Below are 21,519 nucleotides of genomic sequence, written 5' to 3' on the forward strand. Positions count from 1 at the left end.
CCCTTGACTCAATGTCGGTGTCAAAACCAGCGGATCTCGGGTAGGGGGTCCCGAACTATGCGTCTAAGGCTAATGGTAACAGGAGGCGGGGGACACGATGTTTACCCAGGTTCGGGCCCTCTCGATGGAGGTAATACCCTACTTCCTGCTTGATTGATCTTGATGATATGAGTATTACAAGAGTTGATCTACCATGAGATCGTAGAGGCTAAACCCTAGAAGCTAGCCTATGATTATGATTGTCCTTGTCCTATGGACTAAACCCTCCGGTTTATATAGATGCCGGAGGGGGCTAGGGTTACACAGAGTCAGTTACAGAGAAGGAGATCTACATATCCGAATTGCGAAGCTTACCTTCCATGCAAAGGAGAGTCCCATCCGAACACGGGACGAAGTCTTCAATCTTGTATCTTCATAGTCCAACAGTCCGACCAAAGTATATAGTCCGGCTGTCCAAGGACCCCTTAATCCAGGACTCCCTTTGTAGCCCCTGAACCAGGCTTCAATGACGATGAGTCCAGCGTGCAGATTGTCTTCGGCATTGCAAGGCGGGTTCCTTCTCTGAATACTTCATGGAAGATTTTGAACACAAGAATTGTGTCCGGCTCTGCAAAACAAATTCCAAATACCACCGTAGAGAGCACAATATTCCACAAATCTAATCTGCTGACAGCTTTTTATAGCATGACATCACGCCATGGTCCGGTCATTATTCGAACAAATTTTCACAACCAGCTACTGCACGTAATGCGAGGCGGTTTCCTTGACACGTCTTGTTGAAGCAGAGATCGTGTCCCCTTATCGCGGGATTCTCATCAATATGGGCATGGGTAACCCAACCAAGCCATCAATCGTGGCGCTTGGGGAATAAGTGATTTTAACAGGCAAGTGGGGAGGCGCACAGTTTCTACCACCTTTATAAAGAGATAGGGATTCTCCTTTTTCACCCACGCCTTCTTCTTCCTTCGCTCATCCATTCTCGTATGCTCGAGCTCCAGCACCCCGGTTCTCACCTTCTCCGTACAGACATTACAAACATGTCCGGAGCGGGAGGCAAGTGGATGGCCTCCTCCGTGACGGAGGAGGACATTACGAAGCTCCGGGAGGCCGGATACTTGGCCGCAGACATCGCGCACCAGCTCCCGGACGCAGGGAAGATTGTTCCAACTCCAGAACCCCACGAGAGGGTTGTGTTCCTCGCCCACTTCGTCCGAGGATTGGGATTCCCCCTCCACCCTTTTTCCGCGGGCTCATGTTTTACTATGGGCTAGATTTTCATGGTCTGGCCCCTAATTTCATCCTCAACATCTCGGTGTTTATCGTTGTGTGCGAGGCCTTCCTCCGCATCAAGCCACACTTCGGCCTGTGGCTGGAGATCTTCAACGTGAAGCCGAAGATAGTGGTTGGCTAGCAAGCGGAGTGCGGAGGCGCTGTGGTGGGCAAGATGCCCAACGTCACCTGGCTCGAAGGCTCCTATGTGGAGATCGTGAAGGGGTGGCAGTCGGGGTGGTTCTACATCACCGAGCTGCGCGACGCCAGCTGGGCGGCGGCCCCCGAATTCCGATCTGGCATCCCCATGCGGCTCACCTCCTGGAAGAAGGGCTTAGCCTGGGGTGCGCCTGCGGAGCTGACCGGACTCCAGAACTGCGTCAAAAATATGATAAGCAAGAAGATCAAGCTTGTCAACGTGGTCCAGGTCATGCTCTTCCACCGGATCCTCCCATGTCAAAGACTGGCATTCAACATGTGGGAGTTCGATTTGGCCAAACACCAGACCCTGCGAGAGCTCTTCGACACGACGCACAAAGACGTTTGGAAGGTGTTGTTCAAGGCCGACGAAGTACCTCCTCCCACCACCGAGGACCGTGGACTCAGCGCAAAGCGCCCCGCCAATCCGGTAAGCTCTCTATATTTCACAAGATGTGCCTTTCCTCAATATGTTCGTGGGAGGAATCTAAGCCATCATACTGATTTAACAGGACTATGTGGTGACAGCGGAGCGGATCGACTGTCCACTCCGTTGCCTAAAGATCCAGCAACTGCTCTCCTGACAAAGATGCTGTTTCCGGTGCCCTATGAGGTGCTGGAGAAGAAGGCCAAGAAGAAGGCCACGGGGATGAGGAAAGGTCTTCGGTGCAAGGTTGTGTCGGACTCATCGTCCGAAGACACCGAGGTGAACTCCTCCAACGACAACGAGGAGGAGGAAGAGGAAAACCCCCTCCCTCAAACCGATGGGGAGAAGAAAAGTAAGGCCTCCCCATCTGGGGAGGCCGAAGGGTCCAAGAAGGGAAGGACCCTCCCTCCGGACCACTCCACAACAGCCGCCTACAGCGACGAGGAGTGGCTACCGAGGGACAAGCCCCTGGCGAAGTCGTAAGTATTCGGATACCATAATACTTCTGGCATGTTTAGCTTTATGGCTTCTTATCATGTCAAAATATGTTTGTGCAGTCCGTCCAAAGCCCACATTGACCTATCCTCCTCGGATGGGTCCTTGAGCTCGTCGGCGATGAACAGCGATTTGCTCCCGACGGCCTCCACTCCCCGGCCCGCGGACGACTCCGAAGTGTTGTCTGGTGACCCACAAGTGTAGGGGATCTATCGTAGTCCTTTTGATAAGTAAGAGTGTCAAACCCAACAAGGAGCAAAAGGAAATGATAAGCGGTTTTCAGTAAGGTTTTCTCTACAAGCACTGAAATTGTAGGTAATAGATAGTTTTGTGATAAGATAAATTGTAACGAGTAACAAGCAATGAAAGTAAATAAAGTGCAGCAAGGTGGCCCAATCCTTTATGTAGCAAAGGATAATCCTGGACAATTTCTTATAATGAGAAAGGAGCTCCCGAGGACACATGGGAATTATCATCAAGCTAGTTTTCATCACGCTCATATGATTCGCGTTCGGTACTTTGATAAATTTGATATGTGGGTGGACCGGTGCTTGGGTATTGCCCTTACTTGGACAAGCATCCCACTTATGATTAACCCCTATTGCAAGCGTCCACAACTACAAAAGAAGTATTAAGGTAAACCTAACCACAACATTAAACATATGGATCCAAATCAGCCCCTAACGAAGCAACACATAAACTAGGGTCTAAGCTTCTGTCACTCTAGCAACCCATCATCTACTTATTACTTCCCAATGCCTTCCTCTAGGCCCAAATAATGGTGAAGTGTCATGTAGTCGACATTCACATAACACCACTAGAGGAAAAGACAACATACATCTCATCAAAATATCGAACGAATACCAAATTCACATGACTACTAATAGCAAGACTTCACCCATGTCCTCAGGAACAAACGTAACTACTCACAAAGCATATTCATGTTCATAGTCAGAGGAGTAATAATATGCATTAAGGATTTGAACATATAATCTTCCACCAAGTAAACCAATTAGCATCAACTACAAGGAGTAATCAACACTACTAGCAACCCACGGGTACCAATTTGTGGTTTGGATACAAGATTGGATACAACAGATGAACTAGGGTTTTGAGAGGAGATGGTGCTGGTGAAGATGTTGATGGAGATTGACCCCCTCCCGATGAGAGGATCGTTGGTGATGATGATGGTGATGATTTCCCCTCCCGGAGGGAAGTGTCCCCGGTAGAACAACTCTGCCGGAGCTCTAGATTGGTTCCGCCAAGGTTCCGCCTCGTGGCGGCGGAGTTTCATCCCGTAAGCTTGCCCACAATTTTTTCCAGGGTAAAAGCCCTCATATAGCAGAAGATGGACACTAGGGGGCCACCAGGGGGGCCAGGAGACAGGGGGCGCGCCCAGTAGGGGTGGGGGTGCCCCCCACCCTCCTGGCCAGGGTGTGGGCCCCCTGATGTATTTCTTCCGCTCAATAATTCTTATTAATTCCAAAAATAGGTTTCGTGGAGTTTCAGGATTTTTGGAGCAGTGCAAAATAGGTTTCCAACGTTTGCTCCTTTTCCAGCCAGAATTCCAGCTGCCGGCATTCCCCCTCTTCATGGTAAACCTTGTAAAATAAGAGAGAATAGCCATAAGTATTGACATATAATGTGTAATAACAGCCCATAATGCAATAAATATTGATATAAAAGCATGATGCAAAATGGACGTATCAACTCCCCCAAGCTTAGACCTCGCTTGTCCTCAAGCGGAAGCCGAAATCGAAAAATATGTCCACATGTTTAGAGATAGAGGTGTCGATAAAAATAAAATACGGACATGAGGGCATCATGATCATTCTTATATCAGCAACATAAATAGATTTTATCATATGATTTCTTATACTCAAGTAACAATCAATTCACAATGTCAAGTGTGGTTCAGAAACTTCATTGAGAACTAACAAACTATAATCTCAGTCACTGAAGCAATTGCAATTTATCATAACATCAGAAAGAGTCAACAATAGAGCTTTTCAGGAAGTCCACATACTCAACTATCAAGTAGTCTTCTACAATTGCTAACACTCACGCAATACTTGTGGTTATGGAGTTTCAGCCGGACACTGAGAAAGATAGGGGCTTATTGTGTTGCCTCCCAACGTATTCACCTTTAGGTGATGTCAACAATAATAGCCCATGCTAACTTACATCCAATTGGATATATATATCATGATCTTTCAAACACAAGGAGCTTGCCAAAGGATAAAATGGAAAAGGGAAAGGTGAAGATCACCTTGACTCAAGCATAAAGTAAAAACATAAAGTAAAAGATAGGCCCTTCGCAGAGGGAAGCAGAGGTTGTCATGTGCGTTTAGGGTTGGATGCACAATATCTTAATGCAAAAGAACGTCACTTTATATTGCCCCTTGTATGTGGACCTTTATTATGCAGTCCGTCGCTTTTATTGCTTCCACAACAAGATCATATAAAGCTTATTTTCTCTGCACTAATAAGTCATACATATTTAGATAGCAATTTTTATTGCCTGCAACATGACAACTTACTTGAAGGATCTTACTCAATCCATAGGTAGGTATGGTGGACTCTCATGGCAAAACTGGGTTTAAGGATTTTTGGAAGCACAAGTAGTATCTCTACTTGGTGCAAGGAATTTGGCTAGCATGAGGGGGAAAGGCAAGCTCAACATGTTTGGAAGGTCAATGACAATATACTTTAACTGATATGTGAGAAAACATAAACCATTATGTTATCTTCCTTGTCCAATGTCAACTCTTTTAGCATGTCATACTTAATGAGTGCTCCCAATCATAAAAGATGTCCAAGATAATATATTTGTATGTGAACCTCTCTTTCCTTATCACTTCCTATTAATTGCAACGATGACCAAAACTACATTTATCAACTCTCAACAACTTTTATGCCTCATACTTTTTATGTGTGAAGTCATCACTAACCATAAGATTAATATGAACTCTTTTATTCTTTCTACTTTCTCAAGATCATAGCAACATAGCAAAGCACTTGACTCAACACTAATCTTTATTATAGATAGCTCACGGACTAGATTACATAAAGAGATCACAAAGCAAAACTCAAAACTACTTGATATCAAAACTTCAATCAACTAGATCAAGATACTACTAAAAGGATCAGACTAAATAAAATGGTAAAGATAAGAGTGTGATGGTGATACGATACTGGGGCACCTCCCCCAAGCTTGGCAGTTGCCAAGGGGAGTGCACATACTCATGTGATTATGCCTCCTTCTTCACGGTTGGTGTTATGATCTTCTTGGCAATGATGCCCCTCAGAATACAATTCTCCTCATCGAGCTTATTGATTTTTTGTTTGAGGTCTGTAATGGCCAAAGCTCCCTTTACCCAAGGATGCTGCATAGCTTCTGGAGAACAAGTGACGCTCTTTTTCATATTTTCATAAGAAAGAAATCTAAAGTTGGAAGGGATGACCGAATTTGGAATAGCCGAGCTAGGTAGTTCCCCCATCATGAATTCTGCTTGGAGACGAGAGGTAACTTCTTGATCTTCTTCCATGGCATATATCCTTTTCAAGTCAGCCTCCATCTCATCCTCCGTTGATGGTCCAAAGTGATAAGCATCGCTATTCGCTCCTGGACCTGGTGTTGGGTGAGACACCCGACTCTCCCGGACTGACTCTTGAGAAGACATCTTGCTCTTAATCTGCAACAGGAACAGCTCAAAACGAAAACAGAGGATATTTGCGTGATACGATGGTCAAAACCTTCGGGAGTTTATATAATGAATTTTTACCGACCAAAATACGTAACGTGCAAGAAAACGGAGTCCGGGAGGCACACGGGGTGTCCACGAGACAGGGGGCGCGCCCTCCACTCTCATGGAGGCCTCGTGTCCCTCTCGGACTACTTCATTCTTCCTAAAATTCTTAAATATTCCAAAACTGATAAAAATTGCCATTGAAGTTGTTTTGGAGTCGGTTTACTTACCGTACCACATACCTATTCCTTTTCAGAGTCTGGAACGTTCTGGAAAGTGTCCTTTATGTATTCCTCCGGGGTTACGGTTTCAATAATATTAGTTTCAACATTGATAGGATTACCTGAAATATAATGTTTAATTCTTTGACCGTTCACCACCCTCGGACTTGTGCCTTCGAAGTTGTTGATTTTTATGGCACCAGAATGATAGACCTCCTCGATAACGTAAGGACCTTCCCATTTAGAGAGAAGTTTTCCTGCAAAAAATCTTAAGCGAGAGTTGAATAATAACACATAATCACCTACGTTAAACTCACGCTTTTGTATCCTTTTGTCATGCCAATGTTTGACTTTCTCTTTGAATAACTTGGCATTCTCATATGCTTGGGTTCTCCATTCATCAAGTGAGCTAATGTCAAACAACCTCTTCTCACCGGCAAGTTTGAAGTCATAGATGAGCTCTTTTATAGCCCAATATGCTTTATGTTCAAGTTCAAGAGGTAAATGACACGCTTTTCCATAAACCATCTTATATGGAGACATACCCATAGGATTTTTGTATGCAGTTCTATATGCCCATAATACAACTGCTAAAAATTCTTTTCAGTAGTAGCATAATTTCTCTGGGCACTGTCTAGAGTTTTACTAGCATATTGAATAACATTTAGTTTCTTGTCAACTCTTTGTACTAGAACAGCACCTATAGCATAATCACTAGCATCACACATAATTTCAAAGGGTAAATTCCAATCAGGTGGCTGAACAATAGGTGCAAAAATCAAAGATTTCTTAAGTATTCAAATGCTTCTACACAATCATCATCGAAGACAAAAGGCATATCTGTTTGTAAGAGATCAGTCAGAGGCCTAGAAATTTTAGAGAAGTCCTTAATGAACCTCCTATAAAAAGCGGCATGACCAAGGAAACTTCTTATACCTTTAATGTCCTTAGGACACGGTATATTTTCAATAGCATCAACCTTAGCTTTATCAACTTCAATACCTCTTTCAGAAATTTTATGCCCCAAGACAATACCTTCATTAACCATAAAGTGGCACTTCTCCCAATTCAAGACGAGACTAGTATCTTCACATCTCTGCAAAACTCGATCAAGATTGCTCAAGCAATCATCAAAAGAAGACCCATAAACGGAGAAATCATCCATGAAAACCTCACAAATCTTTTCACTGAAGTCAGAGAATATAGCCATCATGCATCTTTGAAAGGTAGCAGGTGCATTATATAAACCAAAAGGCATACGTCTATAAGCAAAAGTACCGAAAGGGCAAGTAAAAGTGGTATTTTCTTGATCCTCTGCTGACACAGGTATTTGAGAGAAACCAGAGTAACCATCTAGAAAGCAAAAATGTGTATGTTTAGATAATCTTTCTAGCATTTGATCAATAAAAGGTAGAGGGTAATGATCCTTTTTAGTAGCTTTATTTAACTTACAGAAATCAATTACCATCCTATAACCTGTAATAATTCTTTGCGGGATCAATTCATCTTTATCATTAGGAACAACAATAATACCTCCTTTCTTAGGGACACAATGGACACGGCTTACCCACTGACTATCAGCAACGGAATAAATTATACCTGCCTCCAGGAGCTTTAGTATTTCCTTTCTTACCACTTCTTTCATCTTAGGATTTAATCGTCGTTGGTGATCAATAACTGGTTTGGTGTCTTTCTCCAAATTTATTTTGTGTTGGCATAAAGTAGGACTAATGCCCTTAAGATCATCAAGAGTATATCCAATAGCAGCACGGTGCTTCTTCAGAGTTTTCAATAATCTTTCCTCTTCCTGCTCTGAAAGGTTAGCACTAATAATAACAGGATATATCTTCGTTTCATCAAGATAAGCATATTTAAGAGTATCAGGTAATGGTTTAAGCTCAAACACGGGATCGCCCTTGGGTGGTGGAGGATCCCCTAAGATTTCAACAGGCAAGTTGTGTTTCAAAATAGGCCCCTGTTTAAAGAATACTTCATCTATCTCCCTTCTTTCATTCATAAACATATCATTTTGATGGTCTAGAAAATATTGTTCTAAAGGATCATTAGGAGGAACGGCAATAGAAGCAAGACCAATAATTTCATCCTTACTAGGCAATTCCTTATCATGGGGTTGTCTAAGAAATTTAGCGAAATTAAACTCATGAGACATATCCCCTAAGCCAATCATAACAACATCCTTTTCGTAGTCTATCTTAGCATTAACAGTGTTCAAGAAGGGTCTACCAAATATAATGGGACAAAAGTCATCTTGTGGGGAACCAAGAACAAGAAAATCAGCAGGATATTTAACTTTACCACACAAGACTTCAACATCTCTAACCATCCCAATTGGTGAAATAGTATCTCCATTGGCAAGCTTAATTGTAACATCTATTTCTTGTATCTCAGCAGGTGCAGTATCATGCATAATTTCTATGTATAAGGAATGAGTTATTGCACTAGCACTAGCACCCATATCACATAAGTCATGATAACAATGATCTCCTATTTTAACAGAAATAACAGGCATGCCTACAACAGGTCTATGTTTCTTAGCATCGGGTCTAGCAATTCTTGCAGCTGCATCATAGAAATAAATAGCATGCCCATCAATATTATCAGCCAAGAGATCTTTAACCATAGCAATACTAGGTTCAACTTTAATTTGCTCAGGAGGTGTATATGTTCTAGTATTACTCTTATGAACCACAGTTGAAGCTTTAACAGGGAAAGGTGGTTTCTCATGTAAGTAGCAGGAACAATAGGATCATTATAGGTGATAGTCTTTTCTTCAACTTTAATAGGTCCTACTAGTTTTACTTCAGTGGGAGGATTATATTTAAATCACTTCTCCTTAGGGGGGTCAACATGAGTAGCAAATTATTCACAGAAAGAAGCTACTATCTCAGAGTCAAGTCCATATTTAGTGCTAAATCCACGAAAAGCATCGGTATCCATAAAAGATTTAACACAATCAAACTTAGGTGTTATACCTGACTCCTTACCTTCGTCGAGATCCCAATCTTCAGAGTTTTGTTTAATTCTTTCCAATAAATCCCATTTGAATTCAATAGTCTTCATCATAAAAGAACCATCACAAGAAGTATCGAGCATGGAGTGATTGTTGAGAGAAAGCCGAGCATAATTTTTTTGAATAATCATTTCTCTTGAGAGCTCATGATTGGGGCATGAGTATAACATTGACTTAAGCCTCCCCCAAGCTTGAGCGATGCTTTCTCCTTCACGAGGCCAAAGTTATAAATATAATTACGATCACGATGAACAAGATGCATAGGATAAAACTTCTGATGAAATTCCAATTTCAATCGTTTGTAGTTCCATGATCCCATATCATCACATAGCCTATACCATGTCAATGCCTCTCCCTTAAAAGATAAAGGGAAGACCTTTTTCTTGATAACATTATCGGGCATACCTGCAAGCTTAAATAATCCGCAAACTTCATCCACATAGATTAGGTGTAAATCAGGATGCAATGTTCCATCTCCTGTAAAGGGATTAGCTAGCAGTTTCTCTACCATACCCGAAGGAATTTCAAAGTAAACATTTTTAGTAGGTTCAGTAGGTTGAGGAGCAACTCTTTGCTCTACTGGTCAGGGTGAAGATACCCTGAACAAGCCCCTCAAAGGATTATGTTCCATAGTAACAAGTGACAGTAAATTTTAGCACACTATATAAATTTTTCCTTACCAAGTTCCACTTACCAAAGGCGCTTCACTCCCCGGCAACGGCGCCAGAAAAGAGTCTTGATGACCCACAAGTGTAGGGGATCTATCGTAGTCCTTTTGATAAGTAAGAGTGTCGAACCCAACGAGGAGGAGAAGGAAATGACAAGCGGTTTTTCGTAAGGTATTCTCTGCAAGCACTGAAATTATCGGTAACAGATAGTTTTGTGATAAGGTAATTTGTAATGGGTAACAAGCAATGAAAGTAAATAAGGTGCAGCAAGGTGGCCCAATCCTTTTTGTAGCAAAGGACAAGCCTAGACAAGTTCTTATATGGAGAAAAGCTCTCCTGAGGACACATGGGAATTATCGACAAGCTAGTTTTCATCACGCTCATATGATTCGCGTTCGTTACTTTGATAATTTGATATGTGGGTGGACTGGTGCTTGGGTACTGCCCTTTCTTGGACAAGCATCCCACTTATGATTAACCCCTATTGCAAGCATCCGCAACTACAAAAGAAGTATTAAGGTAAACCTAACCATAGCATGAAACATATGGATCCAAATCAGCCCCTTACGAAGCAACTCATAAACTATGGTTTAAGCTTCTGTCACTCTAGCAACCCATCATCTACTTATTACTTCCCAATGCCTTCCTCTAGGCCCAAATAATGGTGAAGTGTCATGTAGTCGACGTTCACATAACACCACTAGAGGAGAGACAACATACATCTCATCAAAATATCGAACGAATACCAAATTCACATGACTACTTATAGCAAGACTTCACCCATGTCCAGGAACAAGCGTAACTACTCACAAAGCATATTCATGTTCATGATCATACTGATATTAATATGCATTAATGATCTGAACAAATGATCTTCCACCGAATAAACCAACTAGCATCAACTACAAGGAGTAATCAACACTACTAGCAACCCACAGGTACCAATCTGAGGTTTTGGGACAAAGATTGGATACAAGAGATGAACTAGGGTTTGAGAGGAGATGGTGTTGGTGAAGATGTTGATGGAGATTGACCCCCTCCCGATGAGAGGATCGATGGTGATGACGATGGTGATGATTTCCCCCTCCCGGAGGGAAGTTTCCCGGCAGAACAGCTCCGCCGGAGCCCTAGATTGGTTCCACCAAGGTTCCGCCTCATGGAGGCGGAGTTTCATCCCGAAAGCTTCCTTATGATTTTTTCCAGGGTAAAAGACCTCATATAGCAAAAGATGGGCACCGGAGGGCTGCCAGGTGGCCCACGAGGCAGGAGAGCGCGCCCAGGGGGGTAGGGCGCGCCCCCACCCTCATGGACGGTGGGTAGCCCCCTCTGGAACTTCTTCCGCTCAATATTTTTTATTAAATCCAAAAATGACTTTCGTGGAGTTTCATGACTTTTGGAGTTGTGCATAATAGGTCTCTAATATTTGCTCCTTTTCCAGCCCAGAAGTCCAGCTGCCGGCATTCTCCCTCTTCATGTAAACCTTGTAAAATAAGAGAGAATAGCCATAACTATTGTGACATAACGTGTAATAACAGTCCATAATGCAATAAATATCGATATAAAAGCATGATGCAAAATGAACGTATCATTGATCCTCAGGCCGATTTTGCAAATCGGCCTGAGTCTCAGGGGCTACTTGGATCAGCAGTTTTATGTTTTCCTTCGGGTGCATCTCGGGTTTTAGACCGACACACACCTTGAGGGCTACTGGATATGCATATACTGGCTATATATCTCGGCAGAGAATAAATTGCACCTATTAAAAATATTCACAAAAAAATCGGCCTATGGTCGGGGTGGTGCACCACCTCGGAAGCAGTCCGGCATAAAGCTCGGGCGCCAGGGGCTGGCTCCATAGAGGGCATTTCCGACATTAAGCACGGCTAAACTCCTTCAACTTTTTTCAAGACCGAGGTAATATATGACACCTCGGATATAGTCCGGCGTTGGATCTTGGATACATTCCGGTGTTGGAGCTCGGAAGCGGTCCGGCGTTGGTGCTCGGCTGCAAAAGATACCTCAAATGCAGTCCGGCATTGGAGCTCGGACGCGAGAGGACACCGCCGCACGGGAAACACTTGAAACCCGAGGTGGGCATAAAAATAATAAGGCATTGATAAAGGCCGATAACTTAAAGGGGCTCCTCGGATACCCGACGTGTGAAATCTTCAGATTTAGCTCGGCAATCCTCAAGATAGAAGATGGGAAGATTTGTTGAACCAGTTTTCAAGACCGACGACCAAAGATGAAGAACAGTTCGGAAGAACCAAGGAGCGTCCCCAACTTGAAGACTGGTTCAGGGGGCTACTGACGGTGTCCTGGACTAGGGGGTACTCACCACATCGTCTCCCGATCGATTAGATTAGGCCGAGGACCCCCATGGCCGTATACTCATGGGCCAGTTCGGATAGCCAAAGTATACACAAGGAAGATTCCACAAGACTTGGTGATCAAGACAAGGACTCCTCCCCACCGGCGTATTCGGCTAGGACTCTTGTTATCCTGGGCCTCTAGTGCATTATATAAACTAGGGCCAGGCTAGTCGATAGATCAATACAACAATCATAATCATAGGCTAGACTTCTAGGGTTTAGCCATTACAATCTCGTGGTAGATCAACTCTTGTAATACTCATATTCATCAAGATCAATCAAGCAGGAAGTAGGGTATTACCTCCATAGAGAGGGCCCAAACCTGGGTAAACATTGTGTCCCCCGCCTCCTATTACCATTAGCCTTAGACGCACAGTTCGGGACCGCCTACCCGAGATCCGCCGGTTTCGACACCGACAGGTGTGTTTGCCGAGATCCGATGAATTGTGGATTTATGATCAGATTATCTATGGATATTATTTGGTTCTTCTCTGAATTCTTATATGCATGATTTGATATCTTTGCAAGTCACTTCGAATTATCGGTTTAGTTTTGGGTTCAATCTTGCAGTGTCCTTTCCCAGTGACAGTGGGGACAGCAAGGCACGTATTGTATTGTTGCCATCGAGGATAAAAAGATGGAGTTTTCATCATATTGCTTGAGTTAATTCCTCTACATCATGTCATCTTACTTAATGCGTTACTCTATTCTTTATGAACTTAATACTCTAGATGCAGGCAGGAGTCGATCGATGTGTGGAGTAATAATAGTAGATGCAGAATCGTTTCGGTCTACTTGACACGGACGTGATGCCTATGTTCATGATCATTGCCTTAGATATCATCATAACTTTGCGCTCTTCTATCAATTGCTCTGCAGTAATTTGTTCATCCACCGTAATATTTTCTATCTTGAGAGAAGCCACTAGTGAAACCTATGGCCACCGGGTCTCTTTTCCATTATATTGAATATCTTTTACATCATACTAGTTTCCGATCTACTATTTTGCAATAGTTTACTTTCCGATCTATAAACCAAAAATACCAAATTACTTTACCGTTTATCTATCTCTATCAGATCTCACTTTTGCAAGTAACCGTGAAGGGATTGACAACCCCTTTATCGCGTTGGGTGCAAGTTGTTGATTGTTTCTGCAGGTATTCAGTGACTTGTGCGTTGTCTCCTACTGGATTGATACCTTGGTTCTCAAACTGAGGGAAATACTTACTCTATTTTGTTGCATCATCCTTTTCTATTGAAGGGAAAAACCAATGCAAGCTCAAGAGGTAGCACCTCCTCGTCGACATCGGGGCCGGTGAGGTCGATTAGCGTCGGCCCCGGGCCTGCCCAAGGGAACACCGTATTCCAGAGTCTGGCGATGTCGTCCGTCGGGGGATGTGCTGCCGTTGGCTGGGCACACCGCGCCTCCTCCTCAGCCTCGCGGCGCTCCTCCTCGGCATCGCGCTCCAACTGCTCGAGGTACTCGCCCTCGCGGCGCTCCTCGGCATGTCTTCGCTGGTGCCATTGCTCGAGGGAGGCGCGTTGCTGCACCTCCGTCGCCCCAATCCAGATCACCGGCATGCTGACCCACTCGCCCATCACTCCTGTCCAGGAGTAGCGCTTGATGGGAGTCGGCTCCGGCTTGGCTGGAAACGGCGGGGCCAGCAGCGGCACTACGCAGTCGTCGGTTGTGGACAGCTCCATGGCCTCCGCCATGCGCGCCTCGTACGTCGCCTCCTCCTCCTCCCTGCGCCGCTCCTCCTTCTCGCTCTCTCGGAGGACAACCGCTAGGTCCGCCTAGTAGGCGGCCTCCATCGCCTGGTCCTCGTCGCGACGGGGGGCGTCAGCGGGGAGCCATTGAGACGTCGCGGACATCGTGCCGCCTGGCCTCCTCGTGCTCGAAGGCGAACCAACGCGCCCAATAGGGCAAGTCGACGTCGTAGGTGCAGTCGCGGCTTTGCTCCGGCGACAGCAGCGCCCGCCGGCACCGCACCTCCTTTGCGTGCGCCCTTGCCGACCGCGGCGCCGCCGGCACTAGGATCCTCTCCGGATCCAAGTACCAGTCGTGTAGTAGAGTGACATCGGGGTAGGGGAGAGGGACACGGTTCTCCCAGTGCCACTTCGCCTCATGCACTAGGACGTTCACGCGCTGCCTCGGCCGGCGGGAAGACGTGGCGGTGGCGGGGGAGAGGGTGGGGGGGTTCTTGCCCTGGCCTTTGCCGGAGAAGAAACCAATCCTTGCGAAGGCTAGGGTTGCCACCGACGGGGGAGCAGAGGATGGCGAGATGGGGACGAGGGGCTTCAGGAGCGGATGAGGACCCCCCCCCCATGGTTGTATTAAAAAAGGCCGACCGCCGTCGCTGACACATGGGTTCGAGATGTGCGGTCGTCATAAATTAAGCTGACCGCGGTAGTTGGACGACCGCCAGGTGGGGACGCGGCGGACATTGAGAAGGCGCGTGAGGCGTCCGCTTCTCGTTCGCACGGACACATTTCTACCGTAAATTTGGGCCGCAAATGGGTCGGCACGGACGCGGAGCGGACGTGTTTTGCGAATGGGTCGGCGCGTTGGGCCTTCACTTTTGTCTGCACAGACCCAAACGGACGGCGGCGGACAAAATGAGTACCTATGTTGGAGTTGCTCTTAGGCTATGGTGCGAGGTCTGTTTGGTATTCGGCTCGGACTATCGGCACCCCTTCATCAAGTGGATAGGGGTTGGCAAAGGTTGCCAAAATGGTGGTTTTAGACATATTGATGTATTACTTTGTAAAGTCTATGAAATAATTAATAAAGTGGCTGCATGTATTACCCGGGTCTTCTTCCTTTAAAAAAAAACTTAGGTAGCAAGTGATGTAGAATCTTTTACCTGTCATGCGTTCAGATTTGCATATGTAAGCTAACAACAAAATGTGTCTATCACCAGGGCTTATTTTCTGATCCAGCAATGGAAAAGGTACCAAGGCATGCCATGTTACCTTGCTCTTGATGACTAGAGCGCAACTGTTAAAAGGATCCATAGTAAATCAAAACGATGTATTGCTTTCAAGGAGTCGAATGGCAGCCCTTTGAGGGTTCAGACAAGTACTGAAGCACTAAAGGTTCATTGAAAGTGTAAAGAAAGGTCAGCACTCCCAAATCATCTTCTGATAACAAGGAGTGCTTCTGCCAGATACAAATGAATTTAGGAATGAAAGAATGACACGGGTACCAAAATTCTGCTGCCCTCTAAGAACTCTATATACGGACTGAAAAATAGACTCTGAAGTCTACTTATTAATAGTCTGAAGTAACTAAGAGCTGGAATTTTCTTTCAGTCTGCAAGGGGCTGACTACTCTGTGGTGGTGGATCTTGTATCATCGGTGATGGTAGTGGCGGTCGCAGTAGTATGGCTCGGCTCCCCGGTGAAGGACGAGGTGGCGGAGACCGCAATCGAGGGCCTGATCTGCTCGAGCTGCCGCAGTACCTGCTGCGCCTCGGGCCGTGCCACGGGCGAAGGATCGACGCAATGCAACGCGAGTTTCAGCGTCTTCACGAGCTCCTCGCCGGTCTCCGAGCCCGTGGCCGCGTCCTTCATGAGCTCAAGGTCGAACACCTCGTTGGTCCACTCCTCCTCGACGACGGAGGCCACCCACTGCGGCAGGTCGAGCCCGTTGGTCGTGTCCCCTGGCGACTTGCCGGTGAGGAGCTCGAGCATGATCATGCCCAGGCTGTAGATGTCGGTCTTGGTGTTGGCCTTCTTCAGCTTGGAGAGCTCGGGCGCGCGGTAGCCGAGCGCGCCGGCCGCGGCGACCACGTTGTTGTTGGCCGCGGCGCTCATGAGGCGCGGCAGGCCGCAGTCGGCGATCTTGGCGTTGTTGTCCTCGTCCAGGAGGATGTTGCTGCTCGTCAGGTTGCCGTGCACCATGCTTGCATCGGTGTGCAGGTGGTGCAGCCCCCGCGCCACGCCCACGGCGATGTTCATCCTCGTCGGCCAGCTGACTGGTGGGCTGTCCGGCGCGCGAGCTGCAGTGCAAAACAATGGGCAGAGGTGGGGTCAGAACACAGAATGAAACAAGCCAAAGCTAATGGAACAGTAAGAGAGCACCGAAGAAATGTGGTTACCATGGAGGAAAGAGGCGAGGTTGCCTTTGGTCATGAAGTCGAACACGAGGAGCTTCTCGCCCTTGGGCCCATGGTAGTAGGCCCTGAGGGAGAGGAGGTTGGGGTGCCGGAGCTTGCCGAGCGCGTTCACCTCCACCTCGAACTCCTTGCTGCTCTTGGCGATCTTCTCCCGGAGCCGCTTCACCGCCACGTAGCTGCCGTCCTCCATGGTCGCCTTGTACACTGTCCCGTACGTGCTCTTCCCCAGGATCTCCGCGGTGGCGCAAAGCAGGTCATCCGCCGTGAAAGAGAGCGGACCGTCGAAGTGGACAAGCTTGCCACCGCCGTCCCCGCCGGCGTCACTTCCCTTGCCAGCGACCGTGCCAGGCTTCCCGGCATCCTTGGTTGTCGCGCCCTTGGTGCCCTTCTGGGAAGGCGCGCTGTCCTTCTTATCTTTCCTCCAGAAGATGAAGACGCAGCAGAAGAGGAGACCGAAGAGCAAGCAGATGCCTCCGACTGCAATGATGAGCTCCTTTCTGTTGAGCCGCCGGGTCGGCCGCTGTGACAAAGGGAGCGGTGGAGACGCCATGGTCGCCGGAGAAGAAGCGGAGGTGCAGATGTCGGAGCCGTTGAACCCACAGAGCTGAAGGTTTCCCACGAAGGAGCTGGAATTGAACCTGTTGGAAAGAACCACAGGCACAGGGCCTGAGAGGTTGTTGTAAGACACGTTGAAAGAGTTGAGATTGGCAAGGCTGCTCAGGGACGCTGGAATCCCTCCCGTGAGGTTGTTCTCAGAGACGTCGAGCAACGACAGCCTTGAGAGGTTCCCGGTCGCCGCCGGAATTTCCCCGACGAGGGCATTTCTCCTCAGGGACAGCTCGGTTAGGTTCTTGAGCCCGTCAATGGCTTCAGGAATGTGACCTCCAATGCCATTGCCATCGAGCTTGATATCTACTAACGAGGTAACGTTGCAGAGTGAGACAGGGAGGCTACCACCTAACAGATTGTCAGAAAGGTCCAGAAATTGGAGCCTTGAGAGGTTCCCAATCCCATCAGGGATGCTGCCACTGATCAGATTGCTGCTTAGAGACAGATCACGGAGCATCCGAAGATTGCCAATGGTGGATGGCATCTCTCCGCTGAGATTGTTATTGCTGAGGCTAAGGGACTCGAGGAAACGGAGAGAGGTGAGACTGGCCGGCACAGCACCAGAGAGGTTGTTGTGCGCGAGGTCGAGCCTATAGAGCCTGGTCGCATTGGCGAGAGAGGAAGGGATGGTCCCGGAGAGCGAGTTGCCGCTGAGGTCGAGCGTCTGGAGGAAGGCGCACCCGCCGAGCGCCGGTGGCACGGCGCCGGCGAAGCGGTTGTTGAAGAGGTAGAGGCCGCGGAGGTCGCGGAGGAAGCCGATGGCGGCCGGCACCTGGCCGCCGAGCGCGTTGTCGTGGAGGCTGAGCTTGCGCAGCGCGGTGAGCTGGCCGACCTTGTCAGAGAGCGCGCCGGCGAGGCCCTTGAACGGCAGCTGCAGCGCAACAACCTTGCCGCGCGCACACTTGACGCCGGCCCACTCCCCGAAGCAGGCGCCGAGGCCCGTGCCGTTCCACCCGCTCAGGAACCCCCGCGGGTCGACCAGCGCCTGCCGGATTGCCTGCAGCCCCTGCAGGTCCGCCTGCGCGATCACCACGCCGTCCGATGACGACGACGCCTGCCCGCGCGCCGGAGACGCCGGGTGCAGCAGGAGGACCAGCAGTGGCAGCGCGAGCATGACACCTCTTGACCCAACACTGCACCGGTTGCTCCTCCACACACCCATTGGCACCAACAGCTAGCTAGTCGCTACCACTACTAGCTCTAGGATCTAATCCAAAACAAACGCAATGCAATGCAGCTGCAATATCTGTATCCTCGTACGTACCTAGCTCGGTAGCTAGGCGCTGTTTTTTACGAGTTTCTTGCTGCGGTGGGAAAAGCAATAGTGCTGGACTCTCTATATATGCAAAGCGGCAGGTGAGAGGAAAGAAAGGAGGGAATATAATTAACACAAGGGATTCAACCATCCAGATGCGATGCGCTAACCAACGGCTAGCTCGTCGTGCTCCTGCCGCTGCCACGGCAGCGACCAAGACTAATTTAAATCAGCTCGTACTCCTACGGCTACGTTGATGCCTCAAGGGCAGACCGGCGCTACGGTGCGTGCGGGCCCGGAAAGAATCCAATCTTTATGCCATTCAGTGCAGCAGCAGGCCGTACCCTGCCTGCCTGCCTGCGACGCCAACGGCTATCTCACATCTCATCTCCCTCGCCGGCAGCAGCAGCGATCACGTGCGTCGGGGGTTTTAATACCATCGAGAGCAGCGAGTGAATTTGTTGGCAGTAAAGAGGGATTTGGGAGGGGCAGACAGCAAACGGGTGCATGGGGAAGGACCACTCGGGGTGTCGGCCGGCGACGTGCCGCTGGACGTGGATCCCCACGGCCGCCGTGGCCCGCCGCGTCAGCGGCCGCACCGCACGGCGGGTTTGGCGACACCGGGAGGCACCATCATTTTATTCATTTCGTGCCCGGAGAGATTTTGCTGGATCTTTGTGCGCAGGCTTTTGTCAACTGCTCCCTGGTGGTGTACCAAGCCACTCGATGGACCATCATGTGGTACACCACTGGAGGAATGTGCGCAGCACGAGCACGGCTCAGGAGGAGGCCATGGCCGTGGGGTTGGTGCCCGCTGTCCCATGGCCATCCTTCACTTCACTGTGTGCCTTTGACCCTACCGGTGCTTCCCAACGGCCAGGTGCTGATACCTATGCACGCATTCAAAAGATGAGTAGAAAGGGTAACTGAAAGCGGCGCCTCACTGCACCGCAGAGGGTGTGGATCTGGCTCTCGCTCTGGGCAGAAACGGAAAAAGAAGAATGATAGGACAGGCAAGTCACATCCCCGGTTCGATGGGAACGCCGGAGTTGGATGAGATTCCTTCTAATTCTTTTTTGAGATTCCTTCTAATTCTACTACTACTAGGATGTTGAAGACAAATTTAACAATTTTGACCTCAGGACAAAATCAAATCACAGAATGAACTGCCCGTGAAACTATTTCACGCCGATGACCTTCTTGCGCCTACCTCTGGGGCGTTGCACATCTGTCCACCGTGGCAGCCCCTGGGCCCGCACCCAGCAGTGCAGCGCCTCCGAGCTAGGCGCCACACATTTAAAGTGCATCTCCTGGTGCTCGGGTGCTGCATTGTGACTTATCCAGCCACTCGGCTGCCCCCTCCCTCCCCCCACCCCACACACCCCTACCCGAGCTTTGCCCCCTCTCCCACTCTCTCCCCCTCTCAAATCCTCTCCCAAATCTTGCAAATTTGACGAATTTGTCCGTGGATTTCGAAGTCAAACCCTCCCTCAAGGTAATCTTCTTCGATCCCCTTGTTTTGGTCCAAGTAATGTTATCAATTTGCTCATTTGTTGCTAGTTTGGGGAAACCCTAGTTTTGTTTGGATCTAGAGATTTGCATGGAGATATGAGATGTTTGTTTGTCAATTTCCTATGATTAGGCTTTGTTAGTATGTTAGGGTTATTCTTATGGGTGTTCTTATATTGATGCTAGGGTTAGGTTTAGGGCTAGGGTTATGGTTAGGGTTAGGGTTGTTGTTTGATATATATTTTAGGGTTTGTATTCCTTGTTAATCCTTGGATTAGTACTCATGGAAGCAATGTTACGTTGTGTTGTTTGAATGCTTATAGGGATGAGAAGAACATGTGTGTGTGTTCATCATGGGGACAAAGACGCCTTCTTGAAAGGCAATATTGAACCGGACCCAGATGAGCTTGACATGGTGTTTGATAGTAGTCCTAGCTATGCCTAGCTGTTGCAACAAGTGAGGAAAGATTTGAATTGGATGGATCCTAGTGATATCGTTGAGTTGGAGGGAAGGCATAATTTAGGTTTTGGAATGCACATCCGTTGGAAGACAATGCGTGTCAACTCGGAGCAACGTTGGGTTGCATACAAGGAAACGGTGGCCGAATCACTAGACAAGGCTCTTGAGTTATTTGCAACGAAGAAGGTTGATTCAAGTTTCCATTTGGACTTGAAGCGGAACCCCTCCCCTTTGGTTGGTAGTAGCCCCCCACCCTTGAAGCGATATGAAATTGTTGAATCTCTTTTGACCCAAGAAGTGAGGCCAACATTGAGCCCGTTTACAAACAACCAAGATGAAGCTTTGCAAGAGGAGAATGATGAGTATGCGGACGATGACAATGAAGTTGATCTCCATGACAGCAATGTGGGTGATCTCGACAAATATCATTGCAAGAGACAATGGACCATTCCATCCCTTTTTCCCGTGCATATGCATCGGACTCGGATGACGATGGTCCCGACGAACAAGTTGATGCGGAGGGGTTCACGGTGAAGGAGGCCGAAGCTTTCGAGAAGGTATTCGGTCGGGATCATCGGACTACATTGTTCAAGGATGTTAGTCTCACGGATGAAGCCGTGGTAGATGGTGGCCAATGTATATCTATTGGGGTTAGGCCAAGCTCTCACCATGATTTGGGAGATGACAAGAACTGGATTGCTAAAGGGTCTAAGTTCGAAACCTTCTTGGAATTGAAGATGTGGCTCGACAACTACTCGGTTAGGCATTATCGTCCACACAAGGTGGTGAACTCAGACGTCAATGTGCGCTACACGGTTGCATGTGCATGTGAAGATGAAATATATCCGTGGATTGTGCGTGCAAGACCATGGAAAGGAGGTCCCACTTGGCACATAGTGAGTTGTGTGCCAACTCACATGTGCCGAGGCAAAAGGGTGGATGGCAAGATTGTGTCCCAAGACCACAGACAACTCACGTACGAGTTCATCGCTTATAGGCTCTCCAACTCAATATCCACACTTCCAACAATGAGCGTCCAACATGCCATTGACCTTGTGAAATCCATCTTTCATTACAAGGTGAAGTATGGCAAGGCATGGAAGGTGAAGCAAGCCGCATTTAAGATGTTGTATGG

At 47.7% G+C, this 21,519-nt stretch overlaps 1 protein-coding gene across 1 annotated transcript; it reads right to left on the minus strand.

Annotated features, from left to right (window-relative positions):
* Nucleotides 1–15,516: 15,516 nt before the first annotated feature.
* LOC119296384 (probable leucine-rich repeat receptor-like protein kinase IMK3) lies at nt 15,517–18,529 on the minus strand. The gene is made up of 2 exons (XM_037574779.1): nt 16,534–18,529; nt 15,517–16,434 (listed from the first exon to the last, which is right to left on the minus strand). Exons 1-2 carry the CDS (start codon nt 18,320–18,322, stop codon nt 15,761–15,763), a joined length of 2,463 nt encoding a protein of 820 aa, XP_037430676.1. The 5' UTR covers nt 18,323–18,529; the 3' UTR covers nt 15,517–15,760.
* Between the last annotated feature and the right edge of the window lie 2,990 nt (nt 18,530–21,519).

This window comes from Triticum dicoccoides, chromosome 4B (genome assembly GCF_002162155.2).
Source record: "Triticum dicoccoides isolate Atlit2015 ecotype Zavitan chromosome 4B, WEW_v2.0, whole genome shotgun sequence".
Lineage (NCBI taxonomy): Eukaryota > Viridiplantae > Streptophyta > Magnoliopsida > Poales > Poaceae > Triticum > Triticum dicoccoides.

Excerpts from the sequence above, each read along its gene's own strand:
- LOC119296384 (XM_037574779.1), bottom strand. The coding sequence starts at position 18,322 with ATGGGTGTGTGGAGGAGCAACCGGTGCAGTGTTGGGTCAAGAGGTGTC. Across the intron at positions 16,435-16,533 it reads CCTCGCCTCTTTCCTCCATG|CTCGCGCGCCGGACAGCCCA; the intron begins GTAACCACATTT and ends TTTGCACTGCAG.